Raw genomic sequence first — 23,188 nt, forward strand, 5'->3', positions numbered from 1 at the left:
TTGCTACATTGACTGTGTTGTATTTATCCAGAATGTTTTGTGTACCAAAATTTGATATGCCTTCACTTGCTTTCCCCAAAAGTAAAATACCAACTAATAAATAGTTTCTGTAAGAGACATGATGGACTAGAGAGATTGCTCAATAGTTTAGATCAGTCAGTGTTTTTACATAGGACCAAGAATTGGTTTCCAGAGCCCACATGAAGGTTCACAAACTGTCTGTAATTCCAGTTTAAATGAGTCAAATTGCCACTTCTGGCCTCTGCTAAAGGCAGCATTCATTGGTATACATGCATACTTGCAAGCAAATCACTCATACACATGAAATAGAATCATCTATCTTAATAAAAACATATGTACTAAAAAATTAAAGTTTGTGCATGTCATTCCTCACCAATAATACTGCATGGGTATAATGATGAATGCAATAATGATAAACTTGTAAAAATCGGTACGTGATTTTTTTTTACCTATTTATCTTTCCAATCTTGAGATTGTTTTCAAATTTAATTCTTATAGTTTCTACTTCCTCTGATTTTTTTACTATTTTGATCATTTATTTTCTACCCCTTCAGTTTATCAATCATTTATTTACTAATCTGCTTCCTCAAAGACCAGTAAGACTGAAACTGCATCATTTTTTTGAAAAGACAAACTTTAATATGAAGAACTGTTGACTCAATATAAAACTCCACTGAATGACTTTCAAGGGAAGCCATTGCTTCAGATGAGTTCCCAGCAGCACAGACCAGACCAGAGAGGGCTCAGAGTGCTAAAGGAGCCTTCATGGTCAAACTCCATTTCTAAACAGTTGAGTTTAAGCAAAACCAAACAAAAGCAAGGAGAAGGAAAGAAAAAAATAAAGCGAATGTAATGAAAAGCATCCTCTTCCCAAATTTGCCTTTTCCTTTGAGTTGTATTTTAATCGGAATTTTTCTCATCATGAAGCTAACATTCTCCATTTAGATCATCAGACCAATCATTCAACTTTAAAGTAAGGTGCTACCCTATTCTATTATCACAAATGAAATCAAACTATATTTCAAATAAAATCAAACAAAATTTATGACGTTTTCATTTTTAACAAGTGTTGAGTAGTTTTTGAGAGAGATATAAATGTATAATCACAGAAGTAGCATTTATAGAAAGACAGGAAACAGAATGCACACATAGGGATAGGAAAATAAATAAGGAGAAAGTATCAAAATTATTAAAACTTTAAATATATCAGCAGAATGATTGAAAGCTTGTAGAAGAATGGGAGGATTGGGTTGTCTGATGACACCAGTGTGTCAGTTTAAAGAAAGATGTACAGAGCTGAACACGGCCCTGAGGCACAGGAGCCATGTCCAGTACAGGTCTCTCAGGAGGGTGTGACTTCTCATTTGGAATGGAATCAAGGAAACTGAGGTGTCATACAGGAGTAATGGAACAGCAGTCTCAAACCACGGGTCTCAACTCTACAGAGGTCACATATCAGATATTTACATCCTAACAGTAGCGAAATTGCAGTTACAAAGTAGCAATGAAATAATTTTATGGTTGGGAGTCACAGCAACATGAGGAACTGTATTAATGGGTCAGATCATTTGGAAGATTGAGAACCCCTGAATAGAGTACAAAAGGAGGAACTGCCAAGAAGGAAAGTTGGCAAACCCAGCACCTGCATCAGAGAAGAAATAAGCTTCCTTTGAGTTAGAAGATTCTGTGAACACTGCAGTTTTTAGAAAACTACTCACCTTAAAGCAGATCATAGGGCTTTGGATTTAGCATTAGCTATAATTTGACTTAGTTTCCTTGTTAAGTAAGTCTTTATCCTAAGTATTTGCTCCATGGTGATTAAAATTAACACAAGGACAGTACAAATATTAAATCTATTTTGATGGATTGCTGCTCCTTTCCTGCCATTTCTCATCCAAGATTTGATTTCCTTAGTTGTCTGATGTGCTCTCCAAATGGTTTTTCACTGACACGTCCATTTATAGTATTCTCGTTGGGTTTTCCATGTTTATCAAATACTGGATTTCATTCAACAAATGCTCACTTTGGCTTTTTACTCATTTTTAATGATACTCACCTTGAAGTTACTTCCTTTATTTCTCTGTTTTCAAGCCTTGTTAAAATTAGTTCTGATTCATCAACACTCAAAGTTGGTGCAGAGTCTCCTTATAACTCATGCTAACTACATTTGTGTCAACATGACACGAGCTAGAGTTATCTAAAGGAGAGAAACTCAGTGGGGAAAACGCCTCCATAAGATCTGGCTATAGGCATTTTTCTGAGTTAGTGATTGATGAAGAAGGGTTCAGCCCATTGTCCCTGGTGCCATTATTGGGCTGGAGATTCTGGATTCCATAAGAAAGCGAGCCAGGAGGAGAAAGACAGTAAGCTTCTTCATCAGCTTGTGCCTCCAGGTTCCTGGGCTCCTTGAGTTCCTGTCCTGGCTTTTTTCAATAATGGAAGTATAAACTAAATAAACCCTTTCCTTCCCAACTTGCTTTTAGGTTATGGTGTTTCATTACAGCAGTAGAAACCCTAATAGGATAGAAATTGTACCAGGATTATGAGGTATGGCTGCGACAGACTTGAACAGGTAGTTTTTGAGGAGGATTATAGAAAGATTTTGGGACCTTAGGCTACAAAGCCACTGAGTGTTAACACACAGTGAGCTCTTCTGTAGGAGCTTGGACAAGATGCATGTTGAAAGTACAGCAGACCACAGAGGCCTGGCATGTGAAGTCTCAGAGGGATGTTTATCAAGGGCATTCACTGTATTGAATTAAGATTCTGAAGTTAGCTAATTAGCTGGGACTAAAGACTCAGCTGTAATTAACAAGATACCAGAACACCAAAATAAAAACTTTTCTTCCATGGAACAGTTGATGCTGCTCAGCTGGGGCTGAGAAATTAGTGCTGGGTAAGAAGAAACCAGCATCCTTGAGGTGAACTCTTGTGGAAAGTTTTCCTGACATGACAAGGTTGTACCTTGTCCTGGCAACTGAACTTGGCAGTATAAGATTCGCCCAGGCAGTGCTGTTTTTGAAGGTGTGCATTGGTCATAGAGAGCAGTTTCCCTTTGTCACTGTGTGGCAGGGTTAGAGTCCCTGAAGAGAGCCCAGGAGAGCCTAGGGATGAAAGTACAGCCCAGTTGCAGCAGAAAGCCCCTGGATTTTGAAGATGCCGGCACCATGGGCTGACCACTAAAAACAGCATCAGAAGTGGATTGGAGCCAGCCTGAGCAGAGAAGACAAGGTGTGTTTGCTGCAGAGGGCAGAGCCAGAGAAGAGACCAAGCCCATGAAGGAGTCCAGAAGATCATGAGTGAACCCCAGAAGTGTCAACTTTCTGGATATGGTTTTGCTCTGTCCAGAGTGTGGTTGTGCCCTGTTCTCCCACTTGAAGAAAAAAAATTTAATTTAATTTTGATTTCACAAAAAACCACAGTTGAGAGATTTTGATTTTTAAAAGACTTATAATTTTTTAATTTTTACTGTTAATTAAAGGTATTCATTTATTTTATATCCAGACCAAAGTTTCCCCACCATCTTCTCCTCCCGTTACCTCACCCAACTCCACTCCTTAATCTACTCCTCCTCTGTTTCTGTAGAAAGGGTGACAGGCCTCCCATGGGTGTCAATGAAGCATGGCATATCAAGTTGAGGTAGGACTCAGTTCCCCCTTGTATGAAGGCTGTGCAAGGCAACGCCGTATGAGGATTAGGCTCCCTGAAGTCAGCAAAGCATTGTGTACAGGCCAGACTTCCAGCACCAGGAGGCCCACAAGTATATAAAGCTACACAACTGTCACACATAGTGTGGGCCTGGGTCACTTCCATGCAGGTTGCCTAACTGTTGTTCCAGACTCTGTGAGCTCCAATGAGCACAGGTAAGTTGTTTCTATGGGTTCCTTTGTGATGACCTTGGCACAATTATTCCTAGCTTGTGCAATCATTCCTCTCTCTCTCTTCAGCATGATTCCAGAACTCGTGCTTGGTGCCTGGCTGTGTGCTTGGCTGTGGATTTGGGTATTTGATTTCATCAGTTGATTACAGGTGGAGGCCACTTCAGGCTACCTATCCACCATTGCTAGGAGCCTTAGCTGGGGTCACCCTTGTAGATTAGTGGGAGTTTCCCTTGCACCAGATTTCAACCTTACCCCAAGACTTTGAATTTTAAAGAGACTGAATTTTTAAGTGTATTTTAAAAGACTGTGGGTCTTTAAATTTAAGAATGTTTACATTGTCATGTGATGTCAATGTGTGGCCTTAGGGTAGAGGAAAAATTAAAAAAAAAGGAAAGAAAAGAGCTTAACAGTGTTGTATATGTGTGGAAAGCTGACAAGAGGTTAATTGTGCTGGTCAGTTTTCTATCAAGCTGGAATTATTTGAAAGAAGGAAACCTCAATGAAGAAAATGCCTTCGTAAATCTGGCTATAAGCATTCTCACAATTAGTGCTTGATGGGCAGGATCCAGCCCACTCTTGGTTGTGCCATTCTTGGGCTGATGGCCCTCAGTTCTATAAGAAATCAAGCTGAGTCCATATCCCGACCCTGACAGAAAACCCCTGCTCTACCAGAGGCCATGCCAGTACCATCAACCTCAGGTAAGACCCTACCTGTACATCTCCAACATTCCTCAGAAATGGCCCAGCTTTCCCCAACAACTCTCCGGGCACCAGAGCCACAGGCAAGTCAGGCCAGAGAGGAGAGAGAAAGCCGGGACAGAAACACCAATCCCACAAAGATAAACTGGGACATTGACACATAAATCCAGACACCTAGAGGCCAACCTAAGAACACAATCAACAACAGACAATGCAGTATGTCACCACTAGAGGCCACCTATCCTACTACAGTGAACCCTGAATATTCCAACACAGCTGAAGCACAAGAAAATGACCTTAAAACCAACTTTATGAAGATAATAGAGGTCCTTAAACAAGAAATAAATAAATCTCTAAAGAAATCGAGGGAGCTGGGCGGTGGTGGCATACGCCTTTAATCCCAGCACTCGGGAGGCAGAGGCAGGCAGATCTCTGTGAGTTCGAGACCAGGCTGGCCTACAAGACCTAGTTCCAGGACAGGCTCCAAAGCCACAGAGAAACCCTGAATTGAAAAACCAAAAACACAAACAAAACAAAACAAAACAAAACAAAACACAAAAAGAAATCCAGGGAAACGCAAACATTTGAAGGAAATTAATAAATCTCTTAATAAAACCCAGGAAAACACAAACAAATGAGAAAGCTAAGGGAAAAAAAAAAAAACACAGGTGAAGGAAATCAATGAAACTGTTCAAGACCTGAAAATGGAAATCGAATCAGTAAAGAAAACACAAACTGAGGAAATCCTGGAGTGAACAGGAACTGCAGACACAAGCTTCACCAAGAGGAGACAGGAGACAGAAGAGAGATTCTCAGACATAGAAGATACAATAGAAGAAAATGATACATTGGTCAATGAAAACATAAAATCTAAAAAAATTCCTGACACAAAACATTCAGGAAGTTTTGGACACTATGAAAAGATCAAGCAAAGGGATAGTAGGAATAGGAAAAAAACAATGTCAGCTCTAAGGTTCAGAAAATATTTTTAACAACATGACAGAAGAAAAATTACCTAACCTTAAGAAGGACATAAATATAAAGTACAAGATGCTTACAGAATACCAAATAGATTAAACCAGATAACAAAGCACCCCCCACCACTAATCAAAATACTAAACACATAACAAAGAATATTGAAAGCTACTAAGGAAAGGGGCCAAGTAACATATAAAGACAAACCTATTAGAATTATACCTGACTTTTCAATATAGACTCTAAAAGCCAGAAGGACCTAGGCAGATATCTTGCAGACTCTGAGAGACCACAAATGCCAACCCAGACTCCAATACCCTGCAAAACGTTGAATCACCATAAGTGGAGAAAACAAGATATTACCTGATAAAGTCAAATTTAAACAATATCTATCCACAAACCCAGCCCTAAAGAATGTACTAAAAGAAAAACTCCAACCCAAGGAAGTTAACTACACCCATGAAAACACAGTAATTATATAATCTCATACCAGAAATAAAAACAAAAGAGGGAAAACACATATACACACACTATCATCAACAAAAAAAAATGAACAGGAATTAACAATCACTGGTCATTAATATCTCTAATGTCAATGGACTCAATTCTCCAATAAAAAGACACAGGCTAAGGAATTTATTAAAAAGCAAGATCCATCCTTATGCATAATACAAGAAATACACCTCAATGTCAGATAGACAGTACCTCAGAATAAACAGTTGGAAACAGATTTGCTAAGAAAACAGCCCCAAGAACCAAGCTGGAGTAGCTATTCTAATATCTAACAAAATAAAATTCAAACCAAAATTAATGAAAAGAGATGGGAACCGATACTTCATATGCATCAATGGAAAAGTTCACCGAGATGACATCTCAATTCTTAACATCTATTCCCCAAATGTAAGAACACCCATATTTATAAAGAAACATTACTAAAGCATAAATCACATATTGAGCTTCATACATTAATTGTGGGAGGTTTCAATACCCCATACTCCTCAATGGACAGAACATCCAGACAAAAATTAAACAAAGAAATATTATTAACCTGACAAATTAAGAGGAATCTACAGATTATTTCATCCAAACACAAAAGAATATACCCTTTTTTTTTTGGTTTTTCGAGACAGGGTTTCTCTGTAGCTTTAGAGGTTGTCCTGGAACTAGCTCTTGTAGACCAGGCTGGCCTCGAACTCACAGAGATTCACCTACCTCTGCCTCCCGAGTGCTGGGATTAAAGGCGTGCGCCACCACCTCCTGGCAAGAATATACCTTTGAAGTCCCACTCCATCTCCAAACCGTCATATCTCCCTTCCACTCCCTAGCCCTGCAACCTCAGAGGATCTCTGAAACATAGGCTGCAAATACACAGAGAGGGCAAAAAGGGGAGTGACCACCTACTCAGCAGGAGACCACACTCTCTTGGCCCTCCTTTTTGGGGACAAAACTCTGGACCCCTCCCCCACCTGCTTCAGCTTCACTAGCCAGACAGCAGGCAACGTTCCTGCAGGTAGGCTGCTCCAACACAGCCACCTCATCAATTAGACCCTGCAAGTTATACGTCTCACTCCACCGCCAAATGCTCCTATCCCCTGCAACCTCAAAGGAACCCTGAAGCACAGGCTGTGACTGAACAAACTGGACCAAGAGAGCAAACCAAGAGAGCAGACCAAGAGAGTAGGCCAAGAGAGCAGGCCAAGACAGATCTCAGTGGCTCCCTGAGACACAGACAGAGACAGTACAGAGCAGACCAAGAACAGTTCCCAAAGACAAAGTTAGCCACTGCAATAGTTGGGCCAAGAGGCAAAGACACTGCTGCTACCAGTTGGAGGAAGAGATGGGTATGTGTCAATGCAAGAATTCATTCAACAACCTAAAATGCAACATGGTAACACCAGAGCCCGGTGGTTATACAACAGGAAGACTTGATCATCCTAACCCAGAAGAAGCAGAAGAAAACAATTTTAAATATAACTTTATGAGGATGATGGAAACTTTTAAAGAGAAAATGAAAAATTCTCTTAAAGAAATGGAGGAAAAGACAAAAAAGGGGGAAAATCAATAAATCTCTCAAGAAAACACAATCAAACAGGTGAAGCAAAGAGTTCAAATAGTTGAAAACTTAAAGACTGAAATAGAGGCAAAAAAGCAAACAGAACACTGAGGTAATTCTGGATATGGAAAATCTAAGCAAATGAATGGGAACTACTGAGGCAAGCATAACCAACAGAATACAAGAGATGGAAGAGAGAATCTCAGGTGTCGACGATACTATACAGGAAATAAAATGTTAAATCCAACAAATTCTTAGCACAAAACATCCAAGAAATCTGGGACACCATGAAAAGACCAAACCTAAGAATAATAGGGATAAAAGAAGGAGAAGAACCTCAGCACAAAGGCACAGAAAATATATTCCACAAAATCATAGTAGATAACTTTCCCAAACTAAAAAAAAAAAAAAAATATCTCTTTGAAGGTAAAAGAAGCTGAAAAAACACCAAGTAAACTGAATAAAAAAAAAGGCCCCATGTCATATGATAATATAATAATCAAAACCCAAAATATACAGAATAAAGAAAGAATATTAAGAGCTGCAAAGAAAAAAGGTAAAGTAACTTTTAAAGGCAAACCTATCAGAATTACACCTAACTTTTCACTGGAAAGCAGAAAATCCAGAAGGTCCTGTACAGAAGTGTTGCAGATACTAAGAGACCACAAATGCAACCCCAGACTACTATACACAGCAAAGCTTTCAATAACTATCAATGGAGAAAACAAGATATTCTATGACAAAATCAGATTTAAAAAATCCCTATCCACAAATCCAGCCCTATGGAAAGTCTTAGAAGGAAAACTTCAACCTAAGGAAGCTAAGTGCACCCACCAAAACACAGGCAACAGACAATCACACACCAGCAAACCCCAAAGAAGGGAAACACTACCACTGAAAGTTAACAGAATTTAACAATCACTGGTCATTAATATCTCTTAATATTAATGGACTGGATTCACCCATAAAAAGACGCAGGCTAAGAGAATGGATAAGAAAGCTTCCTTCTTCCCTGATACCAAAACCACACAAAGACTCAACCAAGAAACAGAATTACAGACCAGTCTCACTCATAAATATAGATCAAAAAAATACTCAATAAATACTGGCAAACCTAATTTAAGAACACATCAATAAAAATTATCCACCATGATCAAGTCAGCTTCATATCAGAAATGCAGGGATGGTTTGACATATGAAAATATATCAATGTAAACCATCATACAAATAAACTGAAACATAGAAAACAATATATGATCATCTCATTACAAGCAGAAAAAGTATTTGACAAAATCCAACACCCCTTTGTGATAAAGGCCTTGAAGAGGTCAGGGATACAAGGAACATATCTGAACATAATAAAAGCAATATACAGCAAGCTGACAGCCAACATCAAATTACCCAAAGAGAAACTCAAAGTGATTTCACTAAAATCAGGGATGAAACATGGCTGTTCACTCTCCATATCTATTCAACATAGTTCTTGAAGTTTTGGCTAGAGCAATAAGACAACAAAAGAAGACCAAGGGGATTCAAATTGGAAAGGAAGAAGTCAAACTTTTGCTATTTGAAGATAATATGATAGAATACATAAGTGACCCCAGAAACTCTATTAGGGAAAATCACACAGTTGATGAATGCCTTCAGTAATGTGACAGGATACAAGATCAACTCAAAAAATCAGCAGCCCTCCTATATGTAAATGATAAAGAAGCTGAGAAAGGAATCAGAGAAAACTCGCCATTCAAAATAGCCACAAATAACATAGATTATCTTGGGGTAACACTGACCAAACAAGTGAAAGACCTATTTGACAAGACCTTTAAGTCTTTGAAGAAAGAAATTGATGAAGATACCAGAAAATGGAAAGATCTTTCATGCTCTTGGAAAGGTAGGATCAACATAATAAAAAATAGCAATTAAAAATAATAGCAATTCTACCAAAGCAATCTGTAGATTCAATGCAATCCCCATCAAAATCCCAACACAATTCTTCACAGACCTTGAAAGAACAATAATCAACTTCATATGGAAAAACAAAAAACCCAAGATAACCAAAACAATCCTATATAATAAAGTAACTACCAGAGTCATAACCATGCCTGACATCAAACTCTATTATAGAGTTACAGCAGTGAAAACAGCTTGGTGTTGGCATAAAAATAGACAGTTTGATCAATGAAATTGAAGTGAAGACCCAGATATTAATTTACACACCTATGGTCACCTGAATTTTGACAAAGAAGCTAAAATTATACAATGGAAAATAGAAAGCATCTTGAGCAAATGGTGCTGGAATAGCTAGATGTCAGCATGTAGAAGAAGACAAAATTGATCCATACCTATCCCCATCCACAAAACTCAAATTTAAACGGGTTAAAGACCTCAATATAAATCCAACCACATTGAACCTGGTAGAAGACAAAGTGGGAAGTAGCCTTCAATGCATTTCCTATATATAACCCTAGTAGCACAGACACTAAGAGCAAAAATAAATAAATGGAGCCTCCTGAAACTGAGAAGCTTCAGTAAAGCAAAGGACACTGTCAATAAGATAAAAAGGCAGCCTACTGAACGGGAAAAGATCTTTGCTAACCTCACATCAGACAGAGGACTTATTTCCAAAATATATAAAGAACTCAATAAATTAGACATCAAAATTCCAAATAGCCCATTTAAAACATGGGGTAGAGAACTAAACAGAGATCTCTCAACAGAAGAATCTTAGACAGCCAAAAGACACTTAAGGAAATGTTCAACATCCTTAGACATCAGGGAAATGCAAATCAAAACGACTCTGAGATGTCATCTTACACATGTAAGAATGGCCAAGATCAAAAACACTAATGACAACTTTTGCTGGAGAGGATATGGAGCAAGGAAAAAATTCCTCCATTGCTGGTGGGAATGCAAACTTGGACAACCACTCTGGAAATCAGTATGGCAGTTTCTCAGAAAATTGGGAATCAAACTAACTCAGGAATACCACTCTTGGGCATAAACCCAAAGGATGCTCAATCATACTACAAGGACATTTGTTCAAGTATGTTCCAGAGCAACATTATTTGTAATAGCCAGGACCTGTAAACAACCTAGATTCCCCTCAACCAAAGAACAGATAAAGAAAATGTGGCGCATTCACACAATGGAATACGACTCAGTGGTTAAAAAATGAAATCATGAAATTTGCAGATAAACAGATAGAACTAAAAAAAATCATCCTGAATGAGGTAATTCAGACCCAGAAAGACAAAAATGGTGGTTCCTTATAAGTGAATATTAGATGTAAAGCAAAGAAAACCAGACTACAATTCACAGCCCAAGAGACACTAGATAACAAAGTCCCCCTAAGGGGGACATGCATAGATCTCCCTAGGAAGGAGAAGTAGATAAGACCATTTGGGTAAACTGAGGGCATGAGGGAAAGGAGGGGATGGAGGATGAGAACATCCGGAAAGGGAATGGGCAAGTTGCAGGAGGGACAGAGAGGGAAAGCAATGAAAGAAACATCTTGATAGAACAAGTCATTCTGGGGTTAGGGAGAAACCTGGTGCTAGGGAAATTCCCAGAAATCCACAATGGTGACCACAGCCTAGATCCCTAGTAGAGAGGGTGCCTGAACTGGCTTTCTCCTCTCCTCAGATTGGTAAATATCCCAACTGTCATCACAAACCTTCATCTAGTAATGGAAGCAGATGCAGAGATCCACAAACCAGCACTGGGCTGAGCTCCTGGAGTCCTGTAAAGAAAGGAAAGAGGAATTATATGAGCAAAGGGGTCCAGGTCATGATGGGAAAACCCACAAGACTGCTGACAAGAGCTAGTTGGAGCTCATGCACTCTGGACCAACAGCTGGAGAGCATGCACGGGACCGAACTAAGTCCTCTGGATGTGGGGGACAGTTATGTGACTTGGTCTGTTTGTAGGACCAGAAACTGTCCCTTATGCATAAGCTAGCTTTTTGGAACCCATTCCCTATGGAGGGATATTTTACCCAGTCTTAATGCAGAGGGAGGGAGTTGGTATTGCCACAACTAGATATGCCTGGTTTAGTTGACTCCCCATGGGAGGCTTTCTCCTCTCTAAGGAAAGGATGGGGGAGGTGGGGCAGCAATAGGAGGCGATGGAGGGGCCTGTGGTTGTTATGTAAAAGAATAAAAAGTTTAAAATTAAAAAAGGAATAAATAGAAAGCACACTTTCTTTGCTTTGGAGAGCACGCCAAGAAGCAGCATTTCTCCATGGTCTCTGCTACAGTTCCTGCCTCCAGCTGCTTGCCTTGACTTCCTGCCGTGGCTTTCCTCTATGATGAACTGTAACCTGTAAGCCAAAGACAGTCTTTCTTCCTCCAAACTGCTTTTGTTCAACGTTTTGTCACAGCAACAGAACCCAAACTAGGACACTAAGTTACAGAGCTGAGCCATGGTGTCTGTCAACAGTTTAAAAAAAACTTGTAAATAAACAGAGTGGAGTTTCATTTAGTTTTAAAGGAAAATAAAAGTTATATAATTTAGTGGGAAATGGATGTAACTGGGTATCATCGTATTAAAGAAAAAAAGACAGGCCGGGCGATGGTGGCGCACGCCTTTAATCCCAGCACTAGGGAGGCAGAGGCAGGCGGATCTCTGTGGGTTTGAGACCAGCCTGGTCCACAGAGCTAGTTCCAGGACAGGCTCCAAAGCCACAGAGAAACACTGTCTTGAAAAAACCAAAAAAGAAAAAGAAAAAAAGACAAAGAGAGAAGGGCAAAAGACAAATGTCGTTTGTTTTCTATAATTTTCAATTGATAGAGTTCTTTATATACACATAAATCAATAAATGTGTGTGCAAGCATCCATGAGTGCACATGTGTGCAAGTGTGTTTGTGTGGATTAGTGCATTGTGAAGGATTACACATGTGTGCACATACATGCACATGTATATGTAAGTGCATGTGTGTGAATATATGAGCATCTTGGGTACGTGTGGATGAATATATGTTGGCATGTGTGTCTCAGTGTGTCTTTGTGTTTGTATATGTGTGTGATGCATGTATGGATTGGGTGTATATGCATAAGCATTTATATTCGTGTGTATAAGCTTGCATGCAGTTGTATGTGCACAAGTGTGTATCCATGCTTGCATATGTTCATATACAAATGTAAGTGTGTGCATGTGTTTTATAACTAGCAGTATTCAATTTCTGTGGGCCAAGAAATAAAACAGTCTAACAGTTCAACCTCATTCTTATTTTTGCTTGGTTAGTTGGTTGGTTGGTTGGTGAGTTGATGGGATTTTGAATTCTTAAGATAGGATCTTCCTATGTAGCTCTGCCTGTCATGGAAAACAGTACACAGACCTGGTTGGCCTCAAACTCACAGAGATCCTCCTGCCTCTGCCTTTTGAGTGATGGGATTAAAGGCATATCACACTACTGGTTTCTTTATCTTTTTTAATCTTTCTGGATTTGTCCTATTGTATCCCTTTTGATTGTTATTTACTGTTATTTTACTGTACCTTTAATTTAATTTTTTTATATTATTCTCTACACAAATTCATGTCACAAAATACAAGAGAACCTGGTGGGAAGCAAAGAGACTAGCAGGAGAGGAAAGTGTGTGAGGACTAGGGAGGTAATGAGGGGATGAATACAGTCAAAGTTCATATTATAGTACATGAAATCATTTATATGAGGACATCTCTTTATAATCTCCTTAGCTTGTTGCCATGTAATAGGAAACTCTTTCTTTAAACCTTTGCTATTGACATGATGTTTTTTATGAAATTCTGAGGCCTGCAATACACTTCCAATCAATAATAGATCAATTTCTACATTACCTTGTGCTAGAGGACCTGACAGACCCGTAAGGGATCAGATGTGTTTTATGCATATAAAACAAAGCTTATTCCTGATTATGTCTTGCACCAAGATAAAAAATGAAGTCAATTCTGTATCATCTTGTATAAAGTCAGCAGTTTCAATATGCAAGATAACTCTTTCTGCATATTGTAAATCAGTAACTATATTAAAAGTTTCTTTTAAAATCCCTTAGCACCTGCTGAGAAGCCAAGAACAATGGCACTGGGTTTTGATCCTATGGCATGTACTGGCTTTGTGGGAGCCTAGGCTATTTGAATGTTCACCTTCATAGACCTGGATGGAGGGGGGAAGAACTTGGACTTCCCACAGGGCAGGGAACCCTGAATGCTCTTTAGGCTGGAGAGGGAGAGGGAGGGTAGCAGGGGAGGGGGAGGGAAATGGGAAGCGGAGGCAGGGAGGAGGCAGAAATTAGTAATAAAAACTTTTAAAAAAGATAAAAAAAGATTATTGCCCAGTATACCCACTTTATATCCGTGTAGGGAAGATTTCTTCATAATTTACCTAAAGTATGGTGTGAAAACATAACAGACAAGATTACATGTAATATGTGACTGTCAGATTTTAAGCTAAGTTTAAGAGGATTTACAAACAATCTTTTAAACACACCTCAGTATTGTTTGTATATTATTTTCACATGGATTGAATTTATTATTAGTGTTCATAATTTTAAGCATGTTTGTTTTTATATTTAATATCTTGTATCTAAATATTGTCAAATATAAACCGAATTTTAAAAAAATGAAAAAAATCCCTTAGCAACATGAGAATAGCATATAATTCTGCCTTCTGGACAGAATTATAAGGGCTTTGTTCCACCTTACTTAATTCTTCTGATTTGCAACCTGCCTTCCATGATTTAGTTGCATCAGTATAAAATGTACAGGCAGCCATTATTGGAGCATCACTTACAATTCGAGGAAGAATCCTAGAAGTTCTCTTTATAAGGTAAAATCTATTGCTTTGGGATAATTGCTATATATTTCTCCCTAAAAAAATTAGCACAAGCTCTTTGCCATGGTTCATTGTCTTTCCATAAGATTTTTATTTCATCATTAGTAAAAGGCACTATAATCTCTTCTAGCTCTATACATGCTAATTGATAAAGTCTCAATTTACCTTTTATAATTAATTCAGAGACTTTTTCCACATAAGTTTTTAATTTTTTACTTGGTTTATGTGGTAAAACGATCCATTCTAAGATAATATTGTATGTGTGCATTAAAATTCCTGTAGAAGAAATTCTGGAAGGCAATAGGACTAGAATACAATTAAGATTTGGATTCACCCTATCCACATGTGCCTCCTGTAATTTCTCCTCAACAATTATCGATTCCTTTTCTGCTTCAGCTGTTAATTCTTTGGGACTATTCAAGTCTTTATCAACATCTAAAGTTTAGTTTAAATGAATTATTAGATCATGTGTTATCCCAACAGCCAGCCGGTCGTAGACTGAAAATGTCTCCTAACAATCTTTGAAAGTCATTAACAATCTGCAACTGGTCTCTCCTAATTTGTGCCTTTTGTGTTCTAATTTTCTGCAAACCTATTTTATAACCTAGGTAATTGACAGAATCTCCTCCTTGTATTTTTTCAGGAGCAATTTGTAATTCCAATTTTGAAAAAACTTTCTTTACTTCTTCAAACATTCTTTCTAAAGTATCTATCGTTGAATCAGAGAGCAAAATGTCTGCCATGTAATGGTAAATTATATACTTAGGAAATTACTTACGTATTATTTCCAATGGCTGACTTACAAAGTATTGGCACAGAGTGAGCCTATTGAGCAGTCTTTGTGGGAGAATAGTCCATTGATATCTCCTAGTAGGCTAAGAATTACTATAAGTAGGCACTATCCTTTTCTTGTAAAGGTATAGTGAAGAAACAATCTTTCAAATCAATAACTATAAGAGGCAATCCTTTTGGTAACAGAGATGGTAGAATAATTCCAGACTATAAAGGGCCCATAGGTTGAATTACCTTATTGACAGCTCTTAGATCTGTAACCATTCTCCATTTACCAGATTTCTTTTTAACAACAAATGCAGGAGAATTCCAAGGGCTGATTGATTCTTCAATATGGTGATTATCTAATTGCTCTTGTACCAGCTATTCTAAAGCCTACAACTTTTCTTCAGCTAGAGGCCCCTGCTTAACCCATATTGTTTTCTCAGTTAACCACTTTAAAGATAGGGCTGTTGGTACCTCTAATGGTTTGCTAGTTGCTTTATGTTCTTGTACAGCCTGAATGGCTGGTGAACTTTGTATATAGTACCTTATAATATCCTTCCCAGAATTATAAGTTTCTGGGACTGCAGGAATGTTTGTTAATCTGGGTATTTCATTGCTGCAGCAGGTCATGACCCATAAATTTACTGCAATATTGGATACATATGTCCTCAGCTTCCCTCTTTGACCTTCTGGCCCATGCAATCAACCCATCTCAGGCTTTGTATAACTTGACATATGGTTCCAATTCCTAGTAATTGAACATCTGCCACTTGAAGAGGCCAATTTGGATACCAAAATTCTGGAGTAATGATACTCATATCCACACCTGTGTCTATCAAACCAAAAATTACAATATCATTTATACACATTCTTAGCTTTGATCTTTGATCATTTATCAAAGTCAGCCAGAATATAAATTTCCTATTTCCTATTGGAATTTTTGACTCATCCTTACTGTTTATGCCATCGTCTAGAACAGTATGGTCTTTTTACAGAAGGCACTGGATTCTTTAATTTTCCTAGTGAGACATCTCCTCCACAGTGATGGGGAATAACTGGGCAACCTTTGGCTTGGGGGCCTACAAGAAGTCCACCAAGAAGTTTCCCAATGGTATTGGGTTGCCTTATCTGTCTTTTGATGATCTGCATTCATTGGTCCAATGTCAGTCTTTCCCACACCTTCTACATATACCGAAAGGCTGAGTCCATTCCCAGAGAAGATATTCTTAGGAATTCCTTGTCTACAATCCCTTCTCATATGTCCTATTCTACCACAATTAAAACATTTGGCATTTTGGTGTCTCTTATTGCTTTGGAAATTGCTCCTCCTACCCACGATTCAGTATTACACTCAAATGTCTCAATGTTCATTGTATGCAGGATCCATTCATCCATAGGTGCTCATCTAACCTTTAAAGGCACAAGTATATTTTTTGCATTCTACGTTGGCATTTTCAAAAGCCAGAATTTCAATAAGTACTCATATAACATCTGGGTTTATTACTCCTTTTTGTGCAACCTTAGTGAATCTTTGTAAAAAGTCACTAAAGTGTTCTCTCTGGCCCTCTTTAACCCTGGTATATAATTCCATTTGTTTTCCTGGTTCTTGAATTTAAGACTGCTTTGTGGCATAGGGACAAGATTTATTCATGGTAAAGAACTTGAACCTGTGGATCACCATAAAGGCCTTTGCCAAGAAATAAAATTAAACAAATAAAATATTTTTTTAAAAAAAACTCTTGTTGTAGGAGCGGGCCACATCCTGCTTCCCAGCTAGCTCAACCCCCAAAATAACCACACAGAAATTGTATTAATTAAATTACTGCCTGGCCCATTATATCTAGCCTCTTCTTGGCTAACTCTCACATCTTGATTTAACCCATTTCTAATAATCTGTATTTCTCCACGAGGTCGTGGCTTACCGGGAAAGATTCAGCATGTCTGACCTGGCGGCTGGCTCCATGGTGGCTCTCTGTCTGCCTTCTTCCTCCCAGCATTCAGTTCTGTCCTCCCCGCCTACCTCAGATCTGCCCTATCAAAAGGCCAAAGCAGTTTCTTTATTCAACCAATGAAAGCAACACAAATACAGAAGGACCTCCTACACCAAACTCTAGCTGATAAAAATATTGTATGGCTCGTCCTGCCAACAGGTGGAATCTATTTCTGCAGTCTTTAAGCTGACTTGATGCCCGCATTTACTTTGAACAATGTATATAGCAAAGGTTTTGCTTTTTGATTTTCAGAAGTTAGGGTGCTTTCAAACATAAGATTTGAATTTTTCTCCTTTTCTTGCTTGCTCACAATCCAAAGCTAACAAAGCTTGTACAAGACTAATGACGAAACACTATTTTCAAATAAGTACCTAGTTATGTCTCAAGGCACATGGGAGAGGCTACTTAAACTCTCCCAAATCCAGTCAGTTTGCCACGTGGCCTATATATCTGAAGAATTCCAGTTGAGACCAGAAGAACTACACAGCCTCTGAGCCTGAGATTTAGACTTATGCACAGATAGATCATTAATTTAGGTACTATATAATCACCAATGGAAAATAATATGTTGTACAATTATAATTTATAATGGCCCTTTCACTGATTCTCTACATACTTTTTAGGTAAAAAAGCAAGCTTTACCTTTGAATTTTATATACTACTGGTATTTTTAATAAAAAATATCTTTTCCTGTAAAAGTCCAAACTGTAAATGACTTGCCTTTTATCTGATCCACCAGTTCTTTGAGTTCCTGAATTTGAGCTATTCTAATTGAGTTCTCTCCCTGCTGGACCTTACTACTTCCTGTCTCCTCTCTGTCAGTAGTCCTCCAAACCCCTAGAGTTAATTTAGATCCACTATTGGTGAGCACCACCCTCTAACTTGAAGGAAGGTTCATTTGTGAGAACACAATCAAAATATCACACAACAATTTCCCAATGCTCCTTCCTCCCCTGCCTTCCCCCAGATCCACTACTCTGTTTCTATTCAACAATGAGCTTGCTTCCCAGGGAGATCATGACAAGTATCATAATGTGGAATAACAAGAAACAATAAGACTAGGTACAAACCCTCATATCATGGCTGGAGACAAAAAAAAGTAGGAATTAAAGGATCCCCCAAAAGGCAAAAGAGTCAGAAATACTTCCAATCCCACTTTTATGTGTCCCATAAACACCTCCAGTTAAACAACCACAGCTTGTATGCCCAGGGCTGGTGCAAACATTTCCGGGATCCATGGTTGTTGACTTATCTGTGAGCCTGTGTGAGCCCTGCTGTGTTGATTCTATGGGTCTTGTTTTCCTGGTGTCCTCTGAATCCTACAGTCCTTCCTCCCCTTCTTCTGCAAGTTTTGCAATCTGTACCAAGCACTTGGTCTCTGCATTTGCTCCCATCATCTGCTGGAGAAAGCCTCCCTGGTGACAAATGGGCTAGACAACAACCTTTGCTTATAGCGGAATAATATTAGAAATCATTTTACTGACTTTTTCCCAGTTACGTTTGATTCTTTCCAGATTTTGGAGCCATCCAGGTTCCAATTCATGGCCATCCAGGCAGTGTCAGGGAAGTGCTTTCTCTTGTGACTTAGGCCTCAGAATTGGATGGCCACTACCACTAGCTCTGATCCACCATTGTGCCAGGCAGGACAGGTTGTGGGTCTAAGGTTTTGTGGCTGGGTTAGTATCCCAGTATCACCACTAGGAGCCAAGCCTGGTGATAGAAGAAGGACAGTCAGGCTCCATATCATCCAAAATATTTATAAACTTTTGAAACTTTTCTTCTGAGAACTTTGTTTAGCTCTGTAGCCCATTTTTATTAAGTTGTTTATTCATACAGATTTTAGTTCTGCATGTAGTCTAGATAGAAATATTCTGTCAGATATATATGTTGGGAAGATTTTCTCCCATGTAGTAGACTACCTCGTCACTCAATTAACAATTTTATCTGCTGAACAAAAGCTTTTAAATTCCAAAAAGTTCATTTGCCGACTGTTGGCTTTATTTCTCGAGCATCCAGGGTACGATTTAGGAAGTCTGTCTCTTATTGTGGACTACTATAGGGGTTTGAATAGAAGTGCCTCTCATAGGCTCATGTATTTGAGCACTTGGTGTATTAGCAATGTTGTTTTGGAGGGTTATGAAACTCATAGAACACAAATTTTCCTGGGGAGCTGCATTTCCAAGGGGTCATGAAAGATTATAACTTCACTTCTAGTTCATTCTCTACTATCTGTGTGTTATTGGTAGCTAGATGAGCATGCTTCCTCCTGCAACACCTGCTGCAATGCTTTCTTTTTCATTATAGGCTTCCCGTTTGAAAACATATGTCAATACAAACCCTTCCATTAGATGCTTTTGTTCATGGTATTTGTCACAGCAACAAAAGTACCAAATAAACCTATGCACTTTCTCCACTGACAGTTTCAGAGTTTCAATACCATTTTAATACTTTCTGTTGTCTTATTGCTCTAGTTAAGAATCAAATCCTATTATTGAATAACAGCAGGATATCTTTCTTCTGATTTTAAATAAAGTGTCACAAAACCTTTTCTTCATTTGCCATGTTGTTAGTTGTTAATTTATAGAGTATAGCTTTTATTGTGTTGAGAAAGCTCCCTTCTAATAATAGCTCATTCATGACTGTAATCATGAAATCATGAACTGAATTAAAGGTTGTTTTTCTACATTTTCAGATGTGATCATGCAGTCTCTGACTTTGAGACTCTTCACGTGATAAAACACATGATTTAAGCATGTTGGACCACCCTTGTAAATATGAATGAAGCTAAATGAGTCCTAACAAATAATATTTGGTATTTCTTGAATTCTGCTTACAAGTATTTGAGGCACTTGCACATATAGAATACAAAGAAACATAATTAAAGAGAATAATTATTGGAAAAGTAGAGCGAAAATATTCCTTTACCTGAAGTCTTCAAAACAACATCCCCTTGGCTGTGTCTAAGAGCTTTCTTCAAGAAAATATTATTGCATATGAATTTAGATTTGTTACATTTTTACTATTTAAGCAAATAATATATTGTCATTCTTACTAAGTATAAGACAAAGCAGAATATATATGAATGTGACAAAGCATACCAATATTTTCAAGGAAATATTTTTCTTTAATACTGGTTAACAATGAACATTTATATGCAATTAAGAATGATCAGAGTGCAAGCGTTTAATTATTTGTCTACAGCCCACTATATGTTTAAATACTTTCATCATTGCCTTTTTCATTTCTTGATTCCTGAATGTGTAGATCACAGGGTTCAGAATGGGGGTGACAACTGCCTCAAATATGGACAGAAATTTATCCAAGTGTGTGAAATAAGAAGGCCGTGTGTAGATGAACATCACAGGACCAAAGAATAAGACCACTACGGTCACATGAGCTGAAAGTGTAGACAGGGCCTTAGAGGAGCCACTTGTAGAATGTTTCTGAACAGTAAATATGATGATAATATAGGAAATGATCAGTATGAAGAAGGAACCTACAGACATAAATCCAGTGTTGACAGAGACTAGTAATTTCAGTCTGTATGTACTGTATGTATCTACACAGGCAAGTTTGATGAACCCAGGAAAGTCACAATAGAAGCTGTCCAAAACATTTGGTCCACAAAATGGTAAGTTTACTACAAAAGCCAATTGAATGAGAGAATGGATAAAGCCAGCCACCCAGGAAGCCACTGAAAACAAGATGCACATCTTTGGGCTCATAATGGTCAGATAATGGAGAGGTTTACATATGGCCACATATCTGTCAAAGGCCATGGCTATGAGTAAAATCACCTCCACACCACTAACGAAGTGAATGAAGAATATTTGGGTGATGCATCCTCCAAAAGTGATGACTTTATGCTTTCTCAACAGATCATAAATCATCTTGGGGGACACAACAGAAGAAACACCCAGGTCGATGAAGGAGAGGTTAGCCAACAGAAAGTACATGGGAGAGTGTAAGTGAGGGTCAGAAGCCACAGCAAACACGATGAGGGAGTTTCCTGTCATGCTTGTGACATAAAACATGGAGGAGAACACAAAAAGGAATAATTGGATGTCCCAAGATTTGGTGAGTCCCAGGAACACAAATTCTGACATCACAGACTGATTCTTTCCTTCCATTGGCTTTGTTTGCAGTACTACCTGAAGGAGGAAATGTGAGAAACTGTAAATTATAATTTTATAAATAGAATAGGAGAATCTCCTAGTAATGAAAATCTATTTTACTGCAGCATTGAAACTGACTTTAATGTAAGTAGTGTGAGAGAAGGAAGTTCTATACACAATCAATAATCTGAAATTTATAAATTAGTTTGAATTATGACTTAACACCTGTAGCAAAAGTTTTTATCAAAACTCAAAAGAAAATAAGGTTTGATGGATTTTAAAAGGGGATATTAGGGCTTGGAGAGATGACTCTTCAGTTAAGAGCACTTGCTATTATTTCAAAAGACCCTAGTTTTGTTCTTAACCTCCATTCAAGTAGCTTAAAATAGCCTAGAGTTCTAGCTCCCCAAAGTCAAATGACACCTCTTGGTTTCCATAAATTTCCACAAACATGAAACATGAACTTAATCTCAAGAACACATACAAGTAATTTTTAAATGAACCTTTAAAAAGAGAATATTTTTACAAACTGTTGATGACATTTAAATTAACACATTCATTAAAGAAAAAAGTATGGAAAGTTTTCAAAAACTGAAGTACAGTATAAATTTGCAGCACAGTATAGGTGTGCTTGTCTAACAATTTATTTCTTTATATTGGCTTTATCCTTAATAGTATAATACAAAAAAGAAGTGGGGTGGGGTATAAAGTATAAAAAAGAAGACAAGAGAAGAGATGCAAATGATTAAAAGAGAAATACCATATAATATAAAAATTCTCACCTTAAGGGTATATAAACAGAAAAAAACATTATATGAATATGTTTCCCATTTTGTTGTACTATTACTCTTAAAAATTAATATTATGGTGAACAACCTTTGTTCATTTAACATTTGTAGACACGTTAATTGTAAAGGCACAGATATAAAAACAAAAAAATGTAAGAATCCTTTTATCATAATCCTGTGAAATGATTTGTATTATTTGTAGTTTTATTTTATTTAGAGAAGAAACAGCATAGCAGACATCATCTTTTCTTTATATTCAGGAACCGTGATTAATCAGCTATGTGCTGTCTACCATTTGAAAAGATGCTGAGCAGTCAACCTTGAGTTTTCTTTTTGTTAAACAAATTAAAATGGTTACTTCAGTGAAGTTATAGGAATGAAACACAGATCACAGTCATGCATTCAGTAAGGACTGGGCAGGACAGAGTGAGGCAGACATAAATATCTTATCATGTCCACAATAGTTAAGAGCTACATTTGTGGATATTTAATTAATTCTAACATAAAAATGCATTTCTTCCTCTTGCTCATAGCAGTGACCAATTCATGAGATTACTCAAAAACATTAATGAATATGAATAAGCAGAGGGCATCACACTACCATGGCCAAATATGTTTCAAAATGTACTACTCGTCTCCCATTAATGAATACATTACATTATTCACATCATTTCAACAAGAATACAACACAACATATCAAATGTGAAATTGGTGCATTTGTTCTCATAGAACATCATATATATGTTTAGTACTCAATAAAAATTGAATTCATTGGTTCATTTCTCAAACAGCAACCTCTATACAGCTCAATTTACATCTGTCTTCTCATTAGTGCATACCAAAGTTTAGACTCTGAAAACCTAGAAAATGAGGGAAAAATAAATACATATTTGATGAAATTTGAAAATTCTCTATGTTTTTTAAAACTACAAAATAGACATGATTATATAATATTAAAGATTGGATAGAATTATGAAATGATAAAGAAAATGAACTGTAATCTTTTCTTTAGGAATTCTAACTCTGCCCTAAGCCTGTCTTAAGCATACTTCCTCTGGTTCTCAGGGCTTCCTTACTCT

General features: G+C 37.7%; 1 protein-coding gene across 1 annotated transcript; it reads right to left on the reverse strand.

Annotated features, from left to right (window-relative positions):
* Nucleotides 1–20,364: 20,364 nt before the first annotated feature.
* On the reverse strand, nucleotides 20,365–21,336 carry LOC142844905 (olfactory receptor 4F3/4F16/4F29-like). The gene has a single exon (XM_075963685.1). The coding sequence runs from the start codon at nucleotides 21,334–21,336 to the stop codon at nucleotides 20,365–20,367; it is 972 nt and encodes a 323-aa protein (XP_075819800.1).
* Between the last annotated feature and the right edge of the window lie 1,852 nt (nucleotides 21,337–23,188).

This window comes from Microtus pennsylvanicus, chromosome 2 (genome assembly GCF_037038515.1).
Source record: "Microtus pennsylvanicus isolate mMicPen1 chromosome 2, mMicPen1.hap1, whole genome shotgun sequence".
NCBI classification, from domain to species: Eukaryota; Metazoa; Chordata; class Mammalia; order Rodentia; family Cricetidae; genus Microtus; species Microtus pennsylvanicus.

Coding starts and splice junctions, on each gene's coding strand:
- LOC142844905 (XM_075963685.1), bottom strand. CDS start 21,336: ATGGAAGGAAAGAATCAGTCTGTGATGTCAGAATTTGTGTTCCTGGGA.